Raw genomic sequence first — 20,331 nt, forward strand, 5'->3', positions numbered from 1 at the left:
ATTAAGTACAGACTCTCCCTCCACACCCTTTGTTTCAAATCTAGGTCCCAAAAGTAACTTGGACATAACACCATCTGGAATTAAGAATCTACTGATGACCATGAAATCACTGTTGACAGTCAGAAAAACCCATTTTTCTCAATAATGTCCTCCAGGGAAGGAAATCCATCAGGAGAAGGTGAGGACTGCAGATGCTGGAGATTAGAATAGAGAGTGTGGTGCTGGAAAAGCACAGCAGGTCAGGCAGCATCCTAAAAGCAGGAGAATTGACATTTCAGGCATAAAGCCCTTCATCAGGAAATCTGTCATCCTTACTTGTGCTGGCTTACACGAGATTTCGAACCCACAGCAATGTGTTGACTCTCAACTGCCATCTGAAACAGCCTAGAAGGCAACTCAGTTCAAGGGCAGCTAGGAATGGGCAATAAATGCCGGCCAACCAGAGACAAGTGAATAAAAACACAAAGGGGTTGGAGATCTGAAATGAACAGCAGATTCAGGACTGAAGCTGGAAAGGAGAAAGATATTGAATCATCTTAGCACTGGAGTAATCTGACAATATACAGGTTGAAATCATGGAATGGTTAACACAAAGAAGAAAATCATTTCGCTCAAAATGCCCACTGCAGCAGAACAGCTCAGTACTCCCCTAGCGCACTGTAATTTTACCTTCATATAATTATCCATTCCTTTTTGAAAGCTAGATTTATGGATGCTTGTACAACATTTTCCAGCGATGCCTTTCAGATTTTGACTACACACTGTGTAAAAAGGTTTTTACTCCTAGCTCTTTAGCCATTGATTTTAAATTGGTGTCTTCTGCATCTTGGTCTTCCAGAGGGTTGCTCTTCATCTACAGTGTCTAGACCACAAATGCCTGCAAAAACATTTCTGAAATTTCCTCTCAGTTTAATTTCTCTAAAGAACCACCACCAGGACTTTTCCAATCTATCCATAGAAGTCTAGATGGCATGGTTGTTAGCACTACTGCCTCACATCACCAGGGACATGGATTCGATTCCAATCTCAAGTAAATGTACATGGAGTTTGCACATTCTCCCAGTGTCAGTGTGGGTTTCCTCCAGTTTCCTCCCACAATCCAAAGATGTACAATTTAGGTGGACTGGTGATACTAAATTGCTCATAGTGTTCAGGGATCTATAGCTTAGCCATGGGAAATGCAGAGTTACAGGGAAAGGGTAGGGGGATAGGTCTGGGTGGGATGACCTTCAGAGGGTCATTGTGGACTTGCTGCACCAAATAGCCTGTTTTCACAGTACAGGGATTCTATTTTAAGTCCCTTACCACTGGAACCATTCTTGCACATCTTTCTGCATTCACTCTAATGCTACATTGTAACTGCAGTGTTGCTCTTTGTAGTAGTTACTTGATGTTCAGAAGGCATTTGTGAAAGTGTGGAGTCAAAGATTACTGGGGAAAATAGAAGCTTACAGTGTAGCATGTTACATATTGACATTGATAAATTATTAGCTTGCTAAAACAGGAAGCAGATTAGGAATAAAGGAGCCTTTCTCAAACTGACAGGATGTCACGAATGTTGTGCCACAGGATCAGTACTGGCTCTTAACATTTTTACAGCTTGTATGGATGAAGGGATCAAAGGTATTATAGCTAAATTTGCCAAAAGGTATGAAAGTGAGTTTTACAGTTTACATAAGGTGCTGTATAGGATGAGCTGAAGGACAACAATTGTTGATGTTATTTGACAGTTGCATGATCGTGAATGAGTCCTGTGAGTATTCCTGTACATGCTGCAGACAGCACAATCAAAAATGTGTTTTCTGTATTAGTAAGCAGCCTGTTTTCTGTATCTGCTTTTCTGTGCTGGCTGTTTTGTTACACTATGAGACACAGAGTGACATGCTCTGAGAGTTGGATTTCACCTCAGACCAGGATCGTGAACGAGCCAAGCCTCCAGACCAGCCATCGATCGAGGGGTCTCTGACTAGCAGAAGGGCGTGAGACTTATTGTTTTCTTTTTCCTTTCTTTTCCATTTTTTATTACTAATATAATAATTATTATTATTGAATAAATATTCGTGTTTAAGAAAACTCTCGTTGAGTCTTGTCTTAACTACATTTAACCAAATCCAAAAACAACAGCTTGGTTACACCCAGTGTTCCAAGACAGGTGCCGACAAAGGGGTAGAGACAGATTAAATAAATGGGCAAAGATCCGGTAAATGGCTTCTCATTGCATAAGCGTATGGATGATGGTGGAATAATGCAGGGGGACGAGCTGAGAGTAGTTCACAGGTTGGCTCAACATCGAGGGCCGAAGGGCCTGTTCTGTGCTGTCTTGTTCTTTGTTGAGTATAAAGTGGAAAACTGTCTTTTTTTTTAAAAAAGCAGATTAACTAAACAGTGAGCGTTTGCAGAAAGATCTGGGTGCCTGAGTATACGCATCACAAAAGGCTAGCATTGTTATCAACAATCACACTCTAACAAGTAGGATTGTCCACCTCAGAAATTATGTGTCACTGGTCTTGTGTTCTGTGGGTCCTTGTGTTGCTGATGAGCCAGACACGAGAACTACATCTTTGACCACACTTGGAAAGTTGCTCTGGGAGGTGGAAGTGGTCCTTGGCTTTGAGAACGTTGGCATTTCTTCCTCCCATTCCCTTTCTATATTCCTCCTGCCAATGGGAAACAGTTGTGCCCATTCACAGAGGAGGTTCCTCCAAATTCATCTCTACTGAACAAGGGTATCCCATGTAGTAAGATTTATGTTACATTTCTTGAGGGAAGCCTTCAGGGCGTCTTTAAAAGACTTTTTGCCCACCTCTTGTTTGAGTGCCTTCTTCAGATAGGCGAAGATGATTAGCTTTGGCATTCGGAACTCAGGCATCCTAAGCATGTGGCTGGCCAGAGTAGCTGGTTTCAATGCTCGTGCTGTTGGCTGCTTCAAGGTCACTGATGTGTACATCTGTCTTCCCAGCTGATCCAAAGGATCATAATCAAACAGCATTTGTAGGACTGATCAAGACCATAAAGCCATAAGACCATAAGATATAGGAGCAAAGTTAGACCATTCAGCCCCATCTGCTCTGTTATTCAAACATGGCTGATTTGCTTCTCAACCCCATTCTTCTGCCTCTTCCATATAACTGTTAATCCCCTTAGCAATCAGAATCTTAAAGACAATCAATGGCTTTGCCATTACACGTTATTGTAGCAAGAAGGTCCACAAATTTACGCTGCTGTGGCTGAAGAAATTCCTCTGCATCTCAGTTCGAAAGGGTTGTCCCTTCACTCTGAGGCTGTGCCCTTAGGTCTTAATCTCTCCTTCTACTGGAAACGTCTTCTCCACATCTACTCGAACCAAGCTTCTCCGTATCCTGTAAGTTTCAATCAGATCTCACCTCAATCTTCTAAAATGCATCGAGTATCGATCCAGAATCCTCAACCATTCCTAAAATGACAAGCTCTTTAGCCCCAGGACCATTCTCGTAACCTATGGACCCCTTTCAGGATCAAAACATCCTCTCAGATACAGGGCCTAAAATTGCTCACAATATTCCAAATGCAGTCTGACCAGAGCCTTAGTACATCTCTCCTCTTGTATTCTAGCACTCTCAAAACAAATGCTAACATTACACCTGGCTTCATAACTGCCAACTGAACATGCATGCTAGCCTTGAGAATCTTGAACCAGGACAAAGTCCCTTTGCGTTTCAGATTTCCAAAGTCTTTCCCCACTTTTGAATTTTAATGGAGAAATCATTCACTGTTTCACCCTCATATTAGAAGATGACATAGCATTAACCAGTGATACACACTTAGAAATGGACAAGAATCTAAAGATTATCCAGCAGTTTTGCAATAATACAGGTCTGACTATTAGTAATAAGAAAACAAAGGGTTTCCACCTTTCATATAAAAGAAAGACCTTTATATATAATCATAGAACCCCTAGAGTGTGCAAACAGGCCCTTCGGTCCAACATATTCACACTGACCTTCCAATCAGTAACCCATCCAGACCCATTCTCCCCTACCCTATATTGCCCCCCTCCCCCTGACTAATGCACCTAACCTACACATTCTTGAACACTATGGGCAATTTAGCAGGACCAATTTGGACTGTGGGAGGAAACCGGAGCACCTGGAGGAATCATTAAATTTCCCAAAAAGAGTTCATCAAATAATGTCAATGCTTTGGGTCTTTTAATTGACCAAACAGTGCCACCCAGCTCTACTGTTCCACCTATTCCTGCTTGGTGATCTGCTTTAATCCAGTTATGTCCTTACCAGTCTCTATACCATCTAGCTGTGGGCACCTTTACAGAGGTGACTTAAACATTGATGAGCGAGGTTAAAACCTAGAAAAGCCTCGACTCTTCCTACCAAAGTACATAACCTCTCACCTTCTCACACTATATGCTATCTGCCCACTTCTTTGCCCACTCTCCTAGCCTAAGACCGTCTGCAGCTTCCCCAACTCTTCAACATTAGTTGTCCCTCCAGCTATCTCTCGATCATCTGAAAACTTAGGAACAAAGCCCTCAGTTCCTTTGTCCGATCGTTAATGTACAGGTAGACAACCCTTTATCCAAAATCCGAAAAGCTCCAAAGTCTGAAGGCTTTTTTGTAAAGTTTTTCTTTCTCATTAACAAGGTTGTTTGGTGTACAAACAGTTAACCCAAGCCGACACCCACTCGATGCATGTCACTCAGATGCGACTGTGCGGGGGCAGGGTTGCCCAGCACTGGCAGGCCTCAAATGGGTCTTAAAGCCCATTTTACTCTGAGTCTGCTCCTCCAGTAAGATCTTTTTTTAAATTTCACCAAAGTGTCACTTTTTCTGAAATTCGAAAAGTTCTGAATTCCCAAAACCAGCTTGTCCCAAGCATTTCAGATAAAGTCTAGTGCACCTTTATAACGTGAATAACTGTGGTTCCAACACTGACCCCAATGGAACTCCACTAGTCGCTGACTGCCATCCTGGAAAAAAAACACTATCTCCACACTCTGCTTTCTGCCAGCCAGCCCATCCTTCAGTCATGTCAACATCTTGCCCTTAACACCACGTGCTCTTATCTTATTCAGCAGCATCCCGAGGGGCACCTTGTTAAAGGCCTTCTGGAAATGCAGGATCTTGAAATGACATCTGCACATGGTCCACATTTTGGAGCCCATAAAAGAGAGTCAGAAGGATGACTGCTTTATACACAACGATTTTGGAATCGGCATGGATGTCACAGTAGTCAAAGACTACTCTTAGATGTCTGAAGGGCGTGATGTTGCATCTCCGTATCAGTTTCAGCCAAGATGACAGGTAACTTCGCAGGTAGGGGAAAAGGTTTGACTTTTGGGATGATTTCCCTATTGATCTTAGTGGAGGATGCACTGGAACTTAACCTGGGAAGGATAAAGGATGTGAGTTTTGAGATTGAGGCTGAGACCAATTCTTCGGTATGCTTCCACAATGGCACTGAACAAGGCCTAAAGAACATCTTCAGAGACAACAGAAATGACACACTCATCTGCATGCTGAAGTTCCACAAATGAGATCAGTGTCATTTCCTTCTTGGATGTTAACTGGTTGAGGTTGAGAAGATTCCTGCCCATCCTATAGACAATGCCTATAGCACTGGGAAGCTTGCTCTTGACACGAAGAAGAATGGTAGCAATGAGAAAAGGGTGGGGGCAATGATACATCCCTGCTCGACCCCAAGCGATTCGGCCACATTACTAGAGGACCATCACTGACAGCATCCTGTCAGAGGAGAGGGAATGTTGATGAATTTCACTGGACAGCTGGCTTTTGATAGGGCCTTCCATAGAATCTTCCCAATTGATTGAGTCAAAAACTGTGGACTACTTTGAGTGGCTGGTGTTGTTCCTGACATTTCTCTTAGAGTTGCTAAACTGTGAAAATCATGTCCATAGTTGCACAGTTTAATTGGGAGCCAAATTGGCTTTCCCGAAAGGATTTCCTCAGAGACTGGAAGAAGGCACCAAGTATTTCAACAATGATCTTCCTGGTGATGGAGTGTGGGGTAATCCATCAGTAGTTCCCACATCCATTTTGTCTTCTTTCATGAAGATAATAGTGATGGCAGCATCCCTGAGATCAGTAGAGATTTCTTCTTTGTCCCAGATTTTCAGGAACTGTTGATGGAGATGATGGATAAGCTCTGCTCCTCTAGCTTTGAAAATCTCTGCTGGAATCCCATCGACTCCTGCTGCCTTTCCACTTCTCATGTGTCTAATGGTGGCTTTGACATCTGCCAAACTAGGTGAGAGACCAAGGTAATCTTTGATGGGGAGTTAGGGGATTTCCTCAAACAAGTCCTCATCTACAAATGTATTCTTTAAAGTGTACTCTCCGCTGGAGGCCAATGCTTTCTCAGTCGCTCAAAAATGTTCCGCACTGATTTTAGGCCTTGGGTGTTGTTGTAGCTCCTTTAGCTTTCTCAGTCTACCATCGACCCTTTATTTTCTTCATTTTTCTTTGCAACTCTACCTTTGCTGTTTGATAAGTTCTCCTCTTGGTCTCACTGGTGACGCTGTTTTGTCAAGCAGAGAGAGCTTTCTTCTCCTTGTTAATGAGGTCTAGAATGACACTGGTGTTCTCATTGACCCAGGCTTGGTGTTTCCTGGTCTTGTAGCCAACAGTTTCTTCACAGCACGAGACGATGACTATCTTCAGCTCATTCCAGATTTCCTCCATTCCATTAAAGCAAGTTCTGGAGATTCTGGTGAAGACATTGTTGGAGGTTTGTTCCTCTGCTTTTCTCTTGAAGCCATTCAACATCGAGCTTTCTTCTGAAGGGTTTCTTTTTTTCAGCTGCTTCTAATGACACTTTATGGACAATGAGGAGCAAATGAGCCACTGGTCTGCCCAGCAGTCCTCAGCATTGGTCGTTGCTTTGGTAATTAGGACATTCTTTTGATTTTGGTTCAATGCTGTCGTCGATCATGTGTCAGTGCTTTGATTGTGGATGCCTCCAAGAAATCCTGAATTTGTCTTTTTGGTGGAAGAGTATATTGGTGATGATCAGCTAGAGCCCCACCCATTTGGTGAGAAGAATCCCACTGGAGTTGCAATTCCCAACTTCTTCCTGTCTAATGGCTCCTTTCCAGAGTTGGACATCCTTTCCAACTCTGACATTGAAATCTCAATTTTAATTTCCTTAGAGATGTTGGTGAGTATGGTGTCAAGGGTGCTGTGGAAGACTCCTTTGGACTCATCAAGGGTTGGAGCATTGGCATTCACAGCCGTTGCTTGTTGGTTTATGACAAGTGGCAGGCAGAGTCATGAGTTTTTGTGAACACCAACAAGGTGCTCCAAGAGTTGGCTGACAATTTTGTTCTTGACAGCAAATCCAATTCCATACATCCTGTGGGTTTCCTCGCCTGAAAAAGGTGTTCCCTCAACTGCTCTTTGCTTGCTCAAGTCTCCCGAAGGGCAGCAATATCAATTTGAAGTGACTGAGGTCACTAGCAATGAGGGCAGTTCTTCATTCTAGACAATTGCTTTTCACATTGTCCATGACGGTTCATCTTTTCCAGGTTCCAAGATAGTGTTTGACTTTGGTTTCCAAACTGCCAACCAATAGGAAACTATACTTTCTTACTTCTTCCAGTGTGGCAAACTATTGTCCACCAACAGCTCACTTCATACCCAGATGGACACTGTTTCTTGTATTCTATGGACTTCAGCTTTGTGGCAAGATGAATCTACTGCACCCCATTCCAATATCTTTTTGAAGTTCATGTCGAGACATTAGATTAATTAGCAGTGAGAATTGACAAATATAAAGTCAGAAGGAAGTTATTTAAACATGAGTAAATGTGAATTCAGCAGGTCAAGTGACCACTTCTTATTCACTCAAGGGATGTGGGGCTTGCTGGCTGAGGCAGCATTTATTCCCCATTTTTAGTTGCCTCTTGTGAAGCTGGTGGTGAGCTGCATTCTTGAACTGCTGCAGTCCATATGGTGGTAGAGAGAGTGGATGTTTGTACATGTGATGCCAATCAAGCAGGCTACCTTGTCCTGGATGGTGTTAAGCTTCTTGAATGTTGTTGGAGCTGCACCCACCCAGGCAAATGGGGAGTATACCATCACACTCCTGACTTGTGCCTTGCTGATGGTGGGTAGACTGGGGAGTTATGAGGTGTGTTACTCACTGCAAGGTCCCTAGGCTCCAACTTCTTCCCGTAACTGCAGTATTTGTGTGTTTGGTCCAGGTCAATAGTAACTCCAGGATGTGGATCGTGCGGGATTCAGTGATGGCAATGCTACTGAATGTCAAGGGGTGATACGTAGATTCTCTCTTGTTGGAAATGTTCATTGTTTGGCATTTGTGTAGCAATATCATCACTTACCACTTTGCAGCTCAAGCTTATCCACGTCTTAGTGCATTTGGACATGGACGGTTTCAGTATCTGAGCTGTCTGTTTCAGTATTGAAGGTGTCTCAATGTCAGAACTGGGAATGTTTGCCAATAAGATGGTGAGAAGGTAATTGAAGAAGCAGCTGAAGATGTTCGGGCCTAGGACACTACTCTGCAGGAGTTCCTCAATGATGTCCAGAGGCAGAGGTAATTGAACACCAACAACCACAACCAGGTAAGACTCCAACCAGTACAGACTTTTCCCCCATCCCCAATTCAAATTTTGCTAGAGCTCCTCATTGACAGATGATCAAATGCAGCCTAGATGTCAAGAGCTGTCACTCTCTACTCTGGAATTGGGCTTATGGGTCCATATATGAACCAAGGCTGTAATGAGGCCAGGAGCTGAGTGGCCCTGGTGGAACCCAAACTGGGTGTCACTGGGCAGGCGCTGCTTGAGAACATTGTTGATGACACCTTCCTTCAATTAACTGATGATCAAAAGTAGAAAGATGAGAGAATAAATGGGTGGATTGGATTTGTCCTGCTCTTTTTTGTACAGGACAAACCTGGGCAATTTTCCACATGGTCAGGTAGATGCCAGTGTTTTAACTGTACTGGAACAGCTTAGGTCGAGGCACATCAGATTCTGGAGCACAAGTCTTCAGTATTATTGCCAAAATGTTGTCAGGGCTCATAACCTTTTCAGTATCCAGCACTTCTAGCCATTTCTAGGTATCATGTGGACTAAATCAAATCGGCTGAAGACTGACATATGTAATGCTGGGGACAACTGGAGGAGACAGAGACGAATCATCCACTTAGCACCTCTGGTGGAAGATTACTCTGCATTTTTCAGCTTTATCTGTTGCACTTCTGTGCTGGGCTCTTCCATCATTGAAGATGGGGAAACTTGGGAAGCCACCTCCTCCAGTCAGTTGTTCAATTATCCACCACCATTCATGACTGGATGTGGCAGGACTGCACAGCCGATCTGTTCCATTAGTTGTGGAGTCACTTAACTCTACCACATGATACTTACTTGATATGGCACACAAGTAATCTTGTTGTGTAGCTTCACCATCTTCAGGTATGCCCAGTGCTGCTCCTTTCATGTCCTCCTGCATTGAACTAGGGTTGATCCCCTGGTTTGATGGTAATGGCATAGTGGGGATATTTGCTGGGCCACGAGGTTGCAGGTTGCATTGGAATATGATTCTATTGCTAATGACCTACAGTGCCTCATGAGTACCCAGTGTCAAGACCTGTCCAAAGTCTATTCCTTTAGCACAGTGACAATACCATGTAAAACAATGCAAAGTATCTACAGCTCAGCGAGAAAACCTACACCCTAAACCTCAACATGAGCTACAAACCTTCACAAACCTTGCAAAAATGCAAAGTATTCTTAATGTGAAGGCAAGACTCATCTCTACAAGGACTGTGCAGTGGTCACTCTTACCAATACGGTCATGGAGAGATGCATCTGTACCCAGCACATTGGTAAGGATGAGGTCCAGTATGTTGTCCCCTCAGCACCTGCTACAGATTTAATCCAGCAGCTACGTCCTTTAGGACTCGACCAGTTCAGTCAGTGGTGGTGCTGCTGAGCCACCCTTGTTTATTAATGGGGTCCTAGATTATTGTTTCTGAAAACCTTCTCAAAACAAGGCTGAAATCATACTCTGTACTCGCTGAGTTTATCCTGAGACTCTTTTTCAACACAGATGTAAGATCAGCAATTCTCCAGCCTCTGGTACCAAGCATATATCTGAGGAGAATTGGAATATTATATTCACTGCCAACATTATTTCCACGTGTACTTCCCACAATATCCATGGATGTATCTCACTGAAACCAAGTGATTTATTTACTTGAAGTGCAGCTCGTTCGACATTACCAACAAAAGCAAAGAGGGAGACTATTTATCTAGAGATCAATCAAGACAAAAGAATGACTCTTGCCAGACAGTTTTGTGATGTTGACCTTAACCTGACAGAAGGACTAAACACCTCAATTTCTTTTGAGGTGTAACTTTGGGGCGGTTGGATATAAACATTAATCTAATTTAGCTCAAACCTAATTAAGAGAGTGGTTGCCTTACCTGTTTCTAGGACACGCCTGTGCAGAGCACCGCTAGCCAAAAAGGTTTCATCTTTACAGGAGCGAATGTGCGTTCCTACTAAATTGGAGTTGGTTGCTAGAATATTGGCACTCTCCTCACTCAGATTAACTCCAGCCATTGAGGTAACATCATTGATGTCATCATCGTCTCTGCAACAATGGAGAAAACCATGAAACCAACCATAGAACCTCTGACTTTCCATCACTCAGTTTATTAGAATAGCACTGAGACATATGAAATAAGAACCAAAGGTCACATGACCCCTCACATTGCAGAGCTTCCTCTCACCCAAACTTTACCATATCCCTAGATTCCTCAGTGGTCAAAAATCTATTAATTTCAGCCTTGAATATCTTCACTGACTGAACATCCAAAGTCCTCTGGAATATGGAATTGCAAAGATTCACAACTCAGTGCAGAAAGTTCTTATTCCATTTCAAAGTGACTTTTATTTTGAGACAATGCCCAAAACTCCTCCTTCAGCTGCACAGCAATTTGGGGCGGGTAACATAAAAGCAACATTCCTTTAAGGTAGGAGCAGGCTGGACAATCTGAAAGGGAAGATCATAAAATCTCTAAAATGCAGAAAAAGGCCATTTGGCCCATCGAGTCTGCATGAATGGTCTGAAGATCCACCCAGACACATCTCCTCCACCTCACATTTAGCATGCACATTTTTGACTGTGGGAGGACACCGGAGCATCCGGTGGAACTGGGACAGTCAGGAGCATGTGCAAACTCCACAGACAGTCACCCAAGGCTAGAATCGAACCCAGATCTCTGGCACTGTGAGGCAGCAGTACTAAGCACAAAGTAAATATTGATTGTGATCGCAAATTAGATTAGATTAGATTACTTACAGTGTGGAAACAGGCCTTTCAGCCCATCAAGTCCATACCGACCCCCCCGAGGAGCAACCCACCCAGACCCATTCCCCTACATTTACCCCTGCACCTTACACTACAGGCAATTTAGCATGGCCAATTCACCTAACCTGCACATTTTTTGGATTGTGGGAGGAAACCGGAGCACCCAGAGGAAACCCACGCAGACACGGGGAGAATGTGCAAACTCCAAACAGAGAGTCGTTTGAGGCAGGAATTGAACCCGGGTCTCTGGTGCTGTGAGACAGCAGTGCTAACCACTGTGCCACTGTGCCGCCTAGACACAAGAAGAACTCCCAAAATCAAACTTGTCAATTCCTGAGAATTTTAGACATTTCACAGTGATAACCTCTCAATTTCCTAAACTTTAGAGAATATCGCCCCATTCTAATCTTTGTCTCAAATCAGGCATGAGACCAAGCAACATGCTGTGATACAAGATCCAGAAAACTGCAAATTCAAGCATGTTGGAACAAGCACTCAATGCAGTCTGTCTACGGAAACATTCTCCCGGCGTCTGCGAGTATGACTACGTGCCATGGCCTTATATCACTTCCACTCATTTTTCCTGATGGAGATGCCAGTGTTGGACTGGGGTGTACAAAGTTAAAAATTACACAACACCAGGTTATAGTGCAACAGGTTTATTTGGAAGCACTAGCTTTCAAAGTGCTGCTTCTTCATCAGGTGGTTGTGGAGCAGAATGGGGGCAAAGTACTAACGTGGACTGAAAGTTGGTTGGCTGACAGGAAACAAAGAGTAGTGATAAACAGCTCCATTTCAGAATGGCAAGCAGTGACCAGTGGGGTACCGCAGGGATCAGTACTGGGACCGCAGCTTTTTACAATATATATTAATGATATAGAAGGTGGTATTAGCAATAACCTTAGCAAATTTGCTGATGATACTAAGCTGGGTGGCAGGGTGAAATGTGAGGAGGATGTTAGGAGATTACAGGGTGACCTGGACAGGTTAGTTCAGTGGTCAGATGCATGGCAGATGCAGTTTAATGTGGATAAATGTATGGTTATCCACTTTGGTGGCAAGAACAGCAAGGCAGATTACTACCTAAATAGAATCAATTTAGGTAAAGGGGCAGTACAGAGAGATCTGGGTGTTCTTGTACAGCAGTCAATGAAGGTAAGCATGCAGGTACAGTAGATAGTGAAGAAGGCTAATAGCATGCTGGCCTGCATAACAAGAGGGATTGAGTATAGAAGCAAAGAGGTTCTTCTGCAGCTGTACAGGGCCCTGGTGAGACCACACCTGGAGTATTGTGTGCAGTTCTGGTCTCCAAATTTGAGGAAAGACATTCTGGCTATTGAGGGAGTGCAGCGTAGGTTCTCGAGGTCAATTCCTGGAATGGCAGGACTACCTTACGCTGAAAGACTGGAGCGACTGGGCTTGTACACCCTTGAGTTTAGAAGACTGAGAGGGGATCTGTTTGAGACGTATAAGATTATTAAAGGATTGGATACTCTGGAGGCAGGAAACATGTTTCCGCTAATGGGTGAGTGCCAAACCAGAGGACACAGCTTAAAAATACAGGGTAGACCATTTAGGACAGAGATGAGGAGAAACTTCTTCACCCAGAGAGTGGTGGCTGTGTGGAATGCTCTGCCCCAGAGGGCAGTGGAGGCCCAGTCTCTAGATTCATTTAGGAAAGAGTTGGATAGAGCTCTCAAGGATAGTGGAATCTACGGTTATGGAGATAAGGCAGGAACAGGATACTGATTAAGGATGGTCAGCCATGATCATATTGAATGGTGGTGCAGGCTCGAAGGGCAGAATGGCCTACTCCTGCACCTATTGTCTATTATCGTACAACACAGAATTTAAAGCAACAAGATTGTGTCATGGAACGTAATATTATACAAATTTAGCTCGAGTCTTTCATCTTTTCAAATGATCATGTCAGCTTCGGTTCCTTCATATGTAAATCCCAGAACATTTTTAAAATTCCAGAAAAGGCAGGAGAACAGCACTAAGCCATTGCATTCATTCGGAGAGCAAGATAAAACATGTGGTCAAACAGCCTCCTTTCACACCGTAGCCCTAGAAGCATAGATGTAAGCTGAAATACCCCCAGAAAGGACAGTTATTAACACATGAAGAGTCCATGACACTGTTTCAAGCTCCCTCAGAGCTAGTTCTCAGAGTGAACAGAGTCTCTGACACTCCTGTGCTTCCCTGTCAGTCAGGGCCTCCTGATTGGTTCAGATTAACAACCCAACCAGAGATGCAGGATGAGGAGAAAGTGAGGACTGCAGATACTGGAGATCAGAGTCGGGAGTGGGGTGCTGGAAAAGTACAGCAGGTCAGGTAGCATCCATGGAGCAGAAGAATAATAGGGTGGTTATGATAGGGGCTATTAACTTTCCAACAGAAACTGGGACTGCCAGAGTGTTAAGGGTTTAGATGGAGAGGAATTTGTTAAGTGTGTACAAGAAAATTTTCTGATTCAGTATGTGGATGTACCTCCTGGAGAAGGCACAAAACTTGCAGAGTCATAGAAATGTATAGCATGGAAACAGACCCTTCAGTCCAACCTGTCCATGCCGACCAGATATCCCAACCCAATCTAGTCCCACTTGCCAGCACCTGGCCCATATCCCTCTAAACCCTTCCTATTCACATACCCATCCAAATGCCTCTTAAATGTTGTAATTGTACCAGCCTCCACGACAACCTCTGGTAGCTCATTCCATACACGCACCACCCTCTACGTGAAAAAGTTGCCCCTTAGGTCTCTCTTTTATATCTTTCCCCTCTCACTCTAAACCTATGCCCTCTAGTTCTGGACTCCCCGACCCTAGGGAAAAGATTTTGTCTATTTACCCTATCCATGCCCCTCATAATTTTGAAAACATCTATAAGGTCACCCCTCAGCCGCCGACGTTTCAGGGAAAACAGCCCCAGCCTGTTCAGCCTCTCCCTGTAGCTGAAATCCTCCAACCCTGGCAACATCCTTGTAAATCTGGTCTGAACCCTTTCAAGCTTCACAACATCTTTCCAATAGGAAGGAGACCAGAATTGCACACAATAGTCCAACAGTGGCCAAACCAATGTCCTGTACAGCCACAAAATGACCTCCCAATTCCTGTACTCAATACTCTGACCAATAAAGGAACTCTTGGGGATTAAGTCAGGGCAGGTGACTGGGGTGTCAGTGGGGGAGCACTTTGGGGCCAGAGATCATAATTCTATTAGTTTTAAAATAGTGATGGAAAAACATAGACCAGATCGAAAAGTTGAAGTTCTAATTTGGAAAAAGAGCCAATTCTGATGGTATTAGGCAAGAACTTTCAAAAGCTGATTGGGGGCAGATGTTCACAGGTAAAGGGATGGCTGGAAAATGGGAAGCCTTCAGAAATTAGATAACAAGAGTCCAGAGACAGTATATTCCTGTTAGGGTGAAAGGCACTCTATAGGGCAAACAGGCAGACAACTGGCAAGCCACATCCACGAACACCAACTAGCCACTAAAAGCCATGACCAGCTGTCTCTAGTAGCCACACACAGATGATTAGGACCACAAATTCAACTGGAACAACACAACGATCGTAGGAAAAGCTAAACATTGGACAGCCAGAGAATTTCTAGAACCATGGCACTCAGGCACAGACTCAATCAACAAGTACATTGACCTAGACGCAATATATTGGCCACGACAAAGAACAACAGGAACCGGCAACTGGACGCAGCAGGAATGGGATCAAACAAATTCCAGAGGAGACAGTACAACAGTGATTCACAGGAGGCTCCAATGCACTGAAGGTATCACCTAGACAGGGAACGAAACATCAGCAAATCAACTTCCCAACTTGGCGAACATAGCCACAACTAACCAATCAGGGATTTCATTCTATGAGGTTCCCTTGGCTAACCTTGCTACAATCACTACATACACCTTTCCAACCTTCGAGCTTGCTCTGCCATTCAAAATTATCACAGCTAATTGCTTTAATGTCACATTCCTATTATCCCCTCCCTCGCCCTCGATGCCTTTAATGTCTAAACACTTAACAATCGCTTCGTTGAGTATACTCAGTGAACCCCCCCCCCCCCAACTCTGAATTGAGCCTCAATTATCCAGTCATTCAATAAGTCACAGGTAAGGTGCTGGAAGACTGGAGGTTGGCAAACATGGTGCCACTGTATAAGAAGGGCGGTAAAGACAAGCCAGGGAACTATAGACCGGTCAGCCTGACCTCTGTGGTGGGCAAGTTGTTGGAGGGAATCCTGAGGAGACAGGATGTACATGTATTTGGAAAGGCAAGGACTGATTCGGGATGGTCAACATGGCTTTGTGCGTAGGAGATCATGTCTCACAAACTTGATTGAGTTTTTTGATGAAGTAACAAAGAAGATTGATGAGGGCAGAGCAATAGATGTGATCTATATGGACTTCACTAAGGCGTTCAACAAGATTCCCCATGGGAGACTGATTAGCAAGGTTAGATCTCATGGAATACAGGGAGAACTAGTCATTTAGATATATAACTGGCTCAAAGGTAGAAGACAAAGGGTGGTGGTGGAGGGTTGTTTTTCAGACTGGAGGCCTGTGACCAGTGGAGTGCCACAAGGATCGGTGCTGGGCCCTCTACTTTTTGTCATTTACATAAATGATTTGGACGCGAGCATAAGAGGTACAGTTAGTAAGTTTGCAGATGACACCAAAATTGGAGGTGTAGAGGACAGCGAAGAGGATTACCTCAGATTACAACAGAATCTGGACCACATGGGCCAATGGCCTGAGAAGTGGCAGATGGAGTTTAATTCAGATAAATGCGAGGTGCTGCATTTTGGGAAAGCAAATCTTAGCAGGACTTATACACTTAATGGTAAGGTCCTAGGGAGTGTTGCTGAACAAAGAGACCTTGGAATGCAGGTTCATAGCTCTTTGAAAGTGGAGTCGCAGGTAAATAGGATATTGAAGGCGTTTGGTATGCTTTCCTTTATTGGTAAGAGTATGGAGTACAGGAGTTGGGAGGTCATGTTGCGGCTATACAGGATATTGGTCAGGCCACTGTTGGAATATTGCGTGCAATTCTGGTCTTCTTCCTAACAGAAAGATGTTGTGAAACTTGAAAGGGTTCAGATAATCAAGGTTTGGGAGAAGATTTGTAGCTCGGGTGCTCGTTGTTGTGGTTCTGTTCGCTGAGCTGGGAATTTGTCTTGCAAACGTTTCGTCCCCTGTCTAGGTGACATCCTCAGTGCTTGGGAGCCTCCTGTGAAGCGCTTCTGTGCTGTTTTCTCCGGTATTTATAGTGGCCTGTCTCTGCCGCTTCCGGTTGTCAGTCCCAGCTGTCCGCTGTAGTGGCCGGTATATTGGGTCCAGGTCGATGTGTTTGTTGATAGAGTCTGTGGATGAGTGCCATGCCTCTAGGAATTCCCTGGCTGTTCTCTGTTTGGCTTGTCCTATAATAGTAGTGTTGTCCCAGTCGAATTCATGTTGCTTGTCGTCTGTGTGCGTGGCTACTAAGGATAGCTGATCGTGTCGTTTCGTGGCTAGTTGGTGTTCATGTATACGGATCGTTAACCGTCTTCCTGTTTGTCCGATGTAGTGTTTTGTGCAGCCCTTGCATGGGATTTTGTACACTACATTAGTTTTCTCATGTTGGGTATCGGGTCCTTGGTTCTGGTGAGTCGTTGTCTGAGCGTGGCTGTTGGTTTGTGTGCTGTTATGAGTCCGTGTGGTCGCAGTAGCATGGCTGTCAGTTCAGAAATGTTCCTGATGTATGGTAGTGTGGCTAGTCCTTTGGGTTGTGGCATGTCCTCGTTCCGTTGTCTCTCCCTTAGGCATCTGTTGATGAAATTGCGAGGGTATCCGTTTTTGGCGAATACCTTGTATAGGTGTTCCTCTTCCTCTTTTTGCAGTTCTGGTGTACTGCAGTGTGTTGTGGCCCTTTTGAATAGTGTCCTGTTGCAACTTCGTTTGTGTGTGTTGGGGTGGTTGCTTTCATAGTTTAGGACTTGGTCTGTGTGTGTGGCTTTCCTGTGAACCTTTGTGGTGAATTCTCCATTAGGTGTTCTCTGTACCATCACGTCTAGGAATGGGAGTTGGTTGTCCTTTTCTTCCTCTCTAGTGAATCGGATTCCTGTGAGTGTGGCATTGATGATCTGGTGAGTGTTCTCTATTTGTGTTTTTAATTATTACAAAGGTGTCATCCACGTATCTGACCCAGAGTTTGGGTTGAATTTGTGGTAAGACTGTTTGTTCTAACCTTTGCATTACAGCTTCTGCTATGAGTCCAGAGATGGGTGAGCCCATGGGTGTTCCGTTGATTTGTTCATATATTTGGTTGTTGAATGTGAAGTGTGTTGTGAGGCACAGGTCCAGTAGTTTGAGTATGCCGTCTTTGTTGATAGGTTCAACGTCCTGTTGTCTGTTATGTATGTCCAGCAGGTTGGCTACTGTTTCTTTGGCTAGGGTTTTGTCGATGGAGGTGAACAGTGCCGTTACATCAAATGAGACCATAGTTTCTTCCTTGTCTATGTGTATATTTCTGATGTCCAAGAATTCCTGTGTCGATTGTATAGATTGTCCGGATCCACTGATTAGGAGTTTCAGTTTCTGCTGTAGTTCTTTGGCCAGTTTGTGAGATGGTGTCTCTGGTAGTGATAATATGGGTCTGAGTGGGATGTCTGGTTTGTGCACTTTGGGTAGTCCTTAGAATCTGGGGGTGTTGTTGCTTTCAGGTTTCATTCTTTGTAGGTCAGACCTGGTTATCTGTCCGTTTTTTTGTAGATTCCTCAGTATGTTGTTTATCCTATTGGTGAGCTGTGGGGTGGGGTCAAACTCCATCTTTTGGTAGGTGTTGGTATCTGCAAGTAGTTGTTGTGCTTTTTGCATGTACTCTGCCTTGTCCAGGATGACCGTCATTCTGCCAATGTTTGCTGGTAGTATAATTATGTTCTTATCGTTTCTTAGTGATTTTAGTGCTTCCCTCTCCTTGATGTTGAGGTTATGTGTTTGTCTTTTTCTTGTTATCAGCGGTACGATACTTTGTCTCACTGTCGTGTCTCTTCTGTCAGTCCATTGTTCCTGAGTGTGCATTCTAGTGCTGCTAGGAAGTCTGCTGTCTTGGCGTCCCTGTGGTTGTAGTTGAGTCCCTTGGCCAGTATTGTTCTTTCTGTGTCTGTGAGCTGTCTGTGGGAGAGGTTTTTAACCCAGGTGTGTGTTGTCGTGTCCTCTTCTTTGTGTGTTAGTTTGGCCATTTTTTTCTTTTAGTGCCTTTTTTTGCGGTGTGTTGTCCTGTTGTCCTGTTGTCCTATGGTGACGGCCTGTTCTATGGTCCGGGTCCATTCCTGATTGGTGGTTTTTGAATCAGGACACTATTCAAAAGGGCCACAACACACTGCAGTACACCAGAACTGCAAAAAGAGGAAGAGGAACACCTAAACAAGGTATTCGCCAAAAATGGATACCCTCGCAATTTCATCAACAGATGCCTAAGGGAGAGACAACAGAATGAGGACATGCCACAACCCAAAGGACTAGCCACACTACCATACATCAGGAACATTTCTGAACTGACAGCCAGACTACTGCGACCACTAGGACTCATAACAGCACACAAACCAACAGCCACTCTCAGACAACAACTCACCAGAACAAAGGACCCGATACCCAACATGAGCAAAACTAACGTAGTGTACAAAATCCCATGCAAGGACTGCACAAAACACTACATCGGACAAACAGGAAGACAGGTAACGATCCGTATACATGAACACCAACTAGCCATGAAACGACACGACCAGCTATCCTTAGTAGCCACACACATAGACGACAAGCAACATGAATTCGACTGGGACAACACTACTATTATAGGACAAGCCAAACAGAGAACAGCCTGGGAATTCCTAGAGGCATTGCACTCATCCACAGATTCAATCAATAAACACATCGACCTGGACCCAATATACCGGCCACTACAGCGGACAGCTGGGACTGACAACCGGAAGCGACAGAGACAGGCCACTATAAATACCGGAGAAAACAGCACAGAAGCGCTTCACAGGAGGCTCCCAAGCACTGAGGATGTCACCTAGACAGGGGACGAAACGTTTGCAAGACAAATTCCGGCGAACAGAACCACAACAGGGTTCAGAAAAGATTTACAAGGATGTTGCCAGGGTTGGAGATTTTGAGCTACAGGGAGAGGCTGAACAGGCTGGGGCTGTTTTCCCTGGAACGTCGGAGGCTGAGGGGTGACCTTACAGATGTTTTCAAAATTATGAGGGGCATGGATAGGGTAAATAGGCCAAGTCTTTTCCTTGGGGGCGGGGAGTCCAGAACTAGAGGGCATAGGTTTAGGGGGAGAGGGGAAAGATATAAAAAAAGAGACCTAAGGGGCAACTTTTTCACGTAGAGGATGATACATGTATGGAATGAGCTGCCAGAGGATGTGGTGGAAGCTGGTACAATTGCAACATTTAAGAGGCATTTGGATGGGTATATGAATAGGAAGGGTTTGGAGGGATATGGGCCGGGTGCTGGCAGGTGGGACTAGATTGGGTTGGGATATCTGGTCGGCATGGACTGGTTGGACTGAAGGGTCTGTTTCCATGCTGTACATCTCTATGACTCTCTGAAGGGATGGCAATCCACATGTCCAAATTTGCTAAAGATGCATTGTGAAAATTTATGGAGATATTGACAGTTTTATTCCAAGGCCAAAATTGTGGCAAACAACCTCTATGGATGGGAAAACGCAAGGTCAACCATTTTGGATCCAATTCTTTCAAAATAGGGGCAACATCAGAGCAGGAGTTGGAGTCAGCCTTCTGGGTTTGCTCCTAAGCGTAGAACAGAGGAAGTCCAAAAAGATCATCAAATGTCATGGAAAGGGACAGAAAATAACTAAAAAGACAAACGGAAGATGGACGAGGGAGATCCAGTGGATGTAGTGTACCTGGACTTTCAGAAAGCTTTTGATAAAGTCCCACACAAGA

The 20,331-nt window shown here is 44.3% G+C and overlaps 1 protein-coding gene across 5 annotated transcripts in view; it reads right to left on the bottom strand.

Annotated features, from left to right (window-relative positions):
- Positions 1-20,331, bottom strand: part of LOC140496258 (transcription initiation factor TFIID subunit 4-like) — a 349,124-nt gene that overhangs the window by 235,531 nt on the left and 93,262 nt on the right. For all 5 annotated transcript variants that reach the window (XM_072595792.1, XM_072595791.1, XM_072595790.1 and 2 more), the window contains exon 11: positions 10,466-10,635. In XM_072595792.1, the coding sequence (XP_072451893.1) occupies positions 10,466-10,635 (170 nt within the window). The remainder of the gene's footprint in view (positions 1-10,465; positions 10,636-20,331) is intronic.

This window comes from Chiloscyllium punctatum, chromosome 26, assembly GCF_047496795.1.
Source record: "Chiloscyllium punctatum isolate Juve2018m chromosome 26, sChiPun1.3, whole genome shotgun sequence".
Taxonomy (NCBI): Eukaryota; Metazoa; Chordata; class Chondrichthyes; order Orectolobiformes; family Hemiscylliidae; genus Chiloscyllium; species Chiloscyllium punctatum.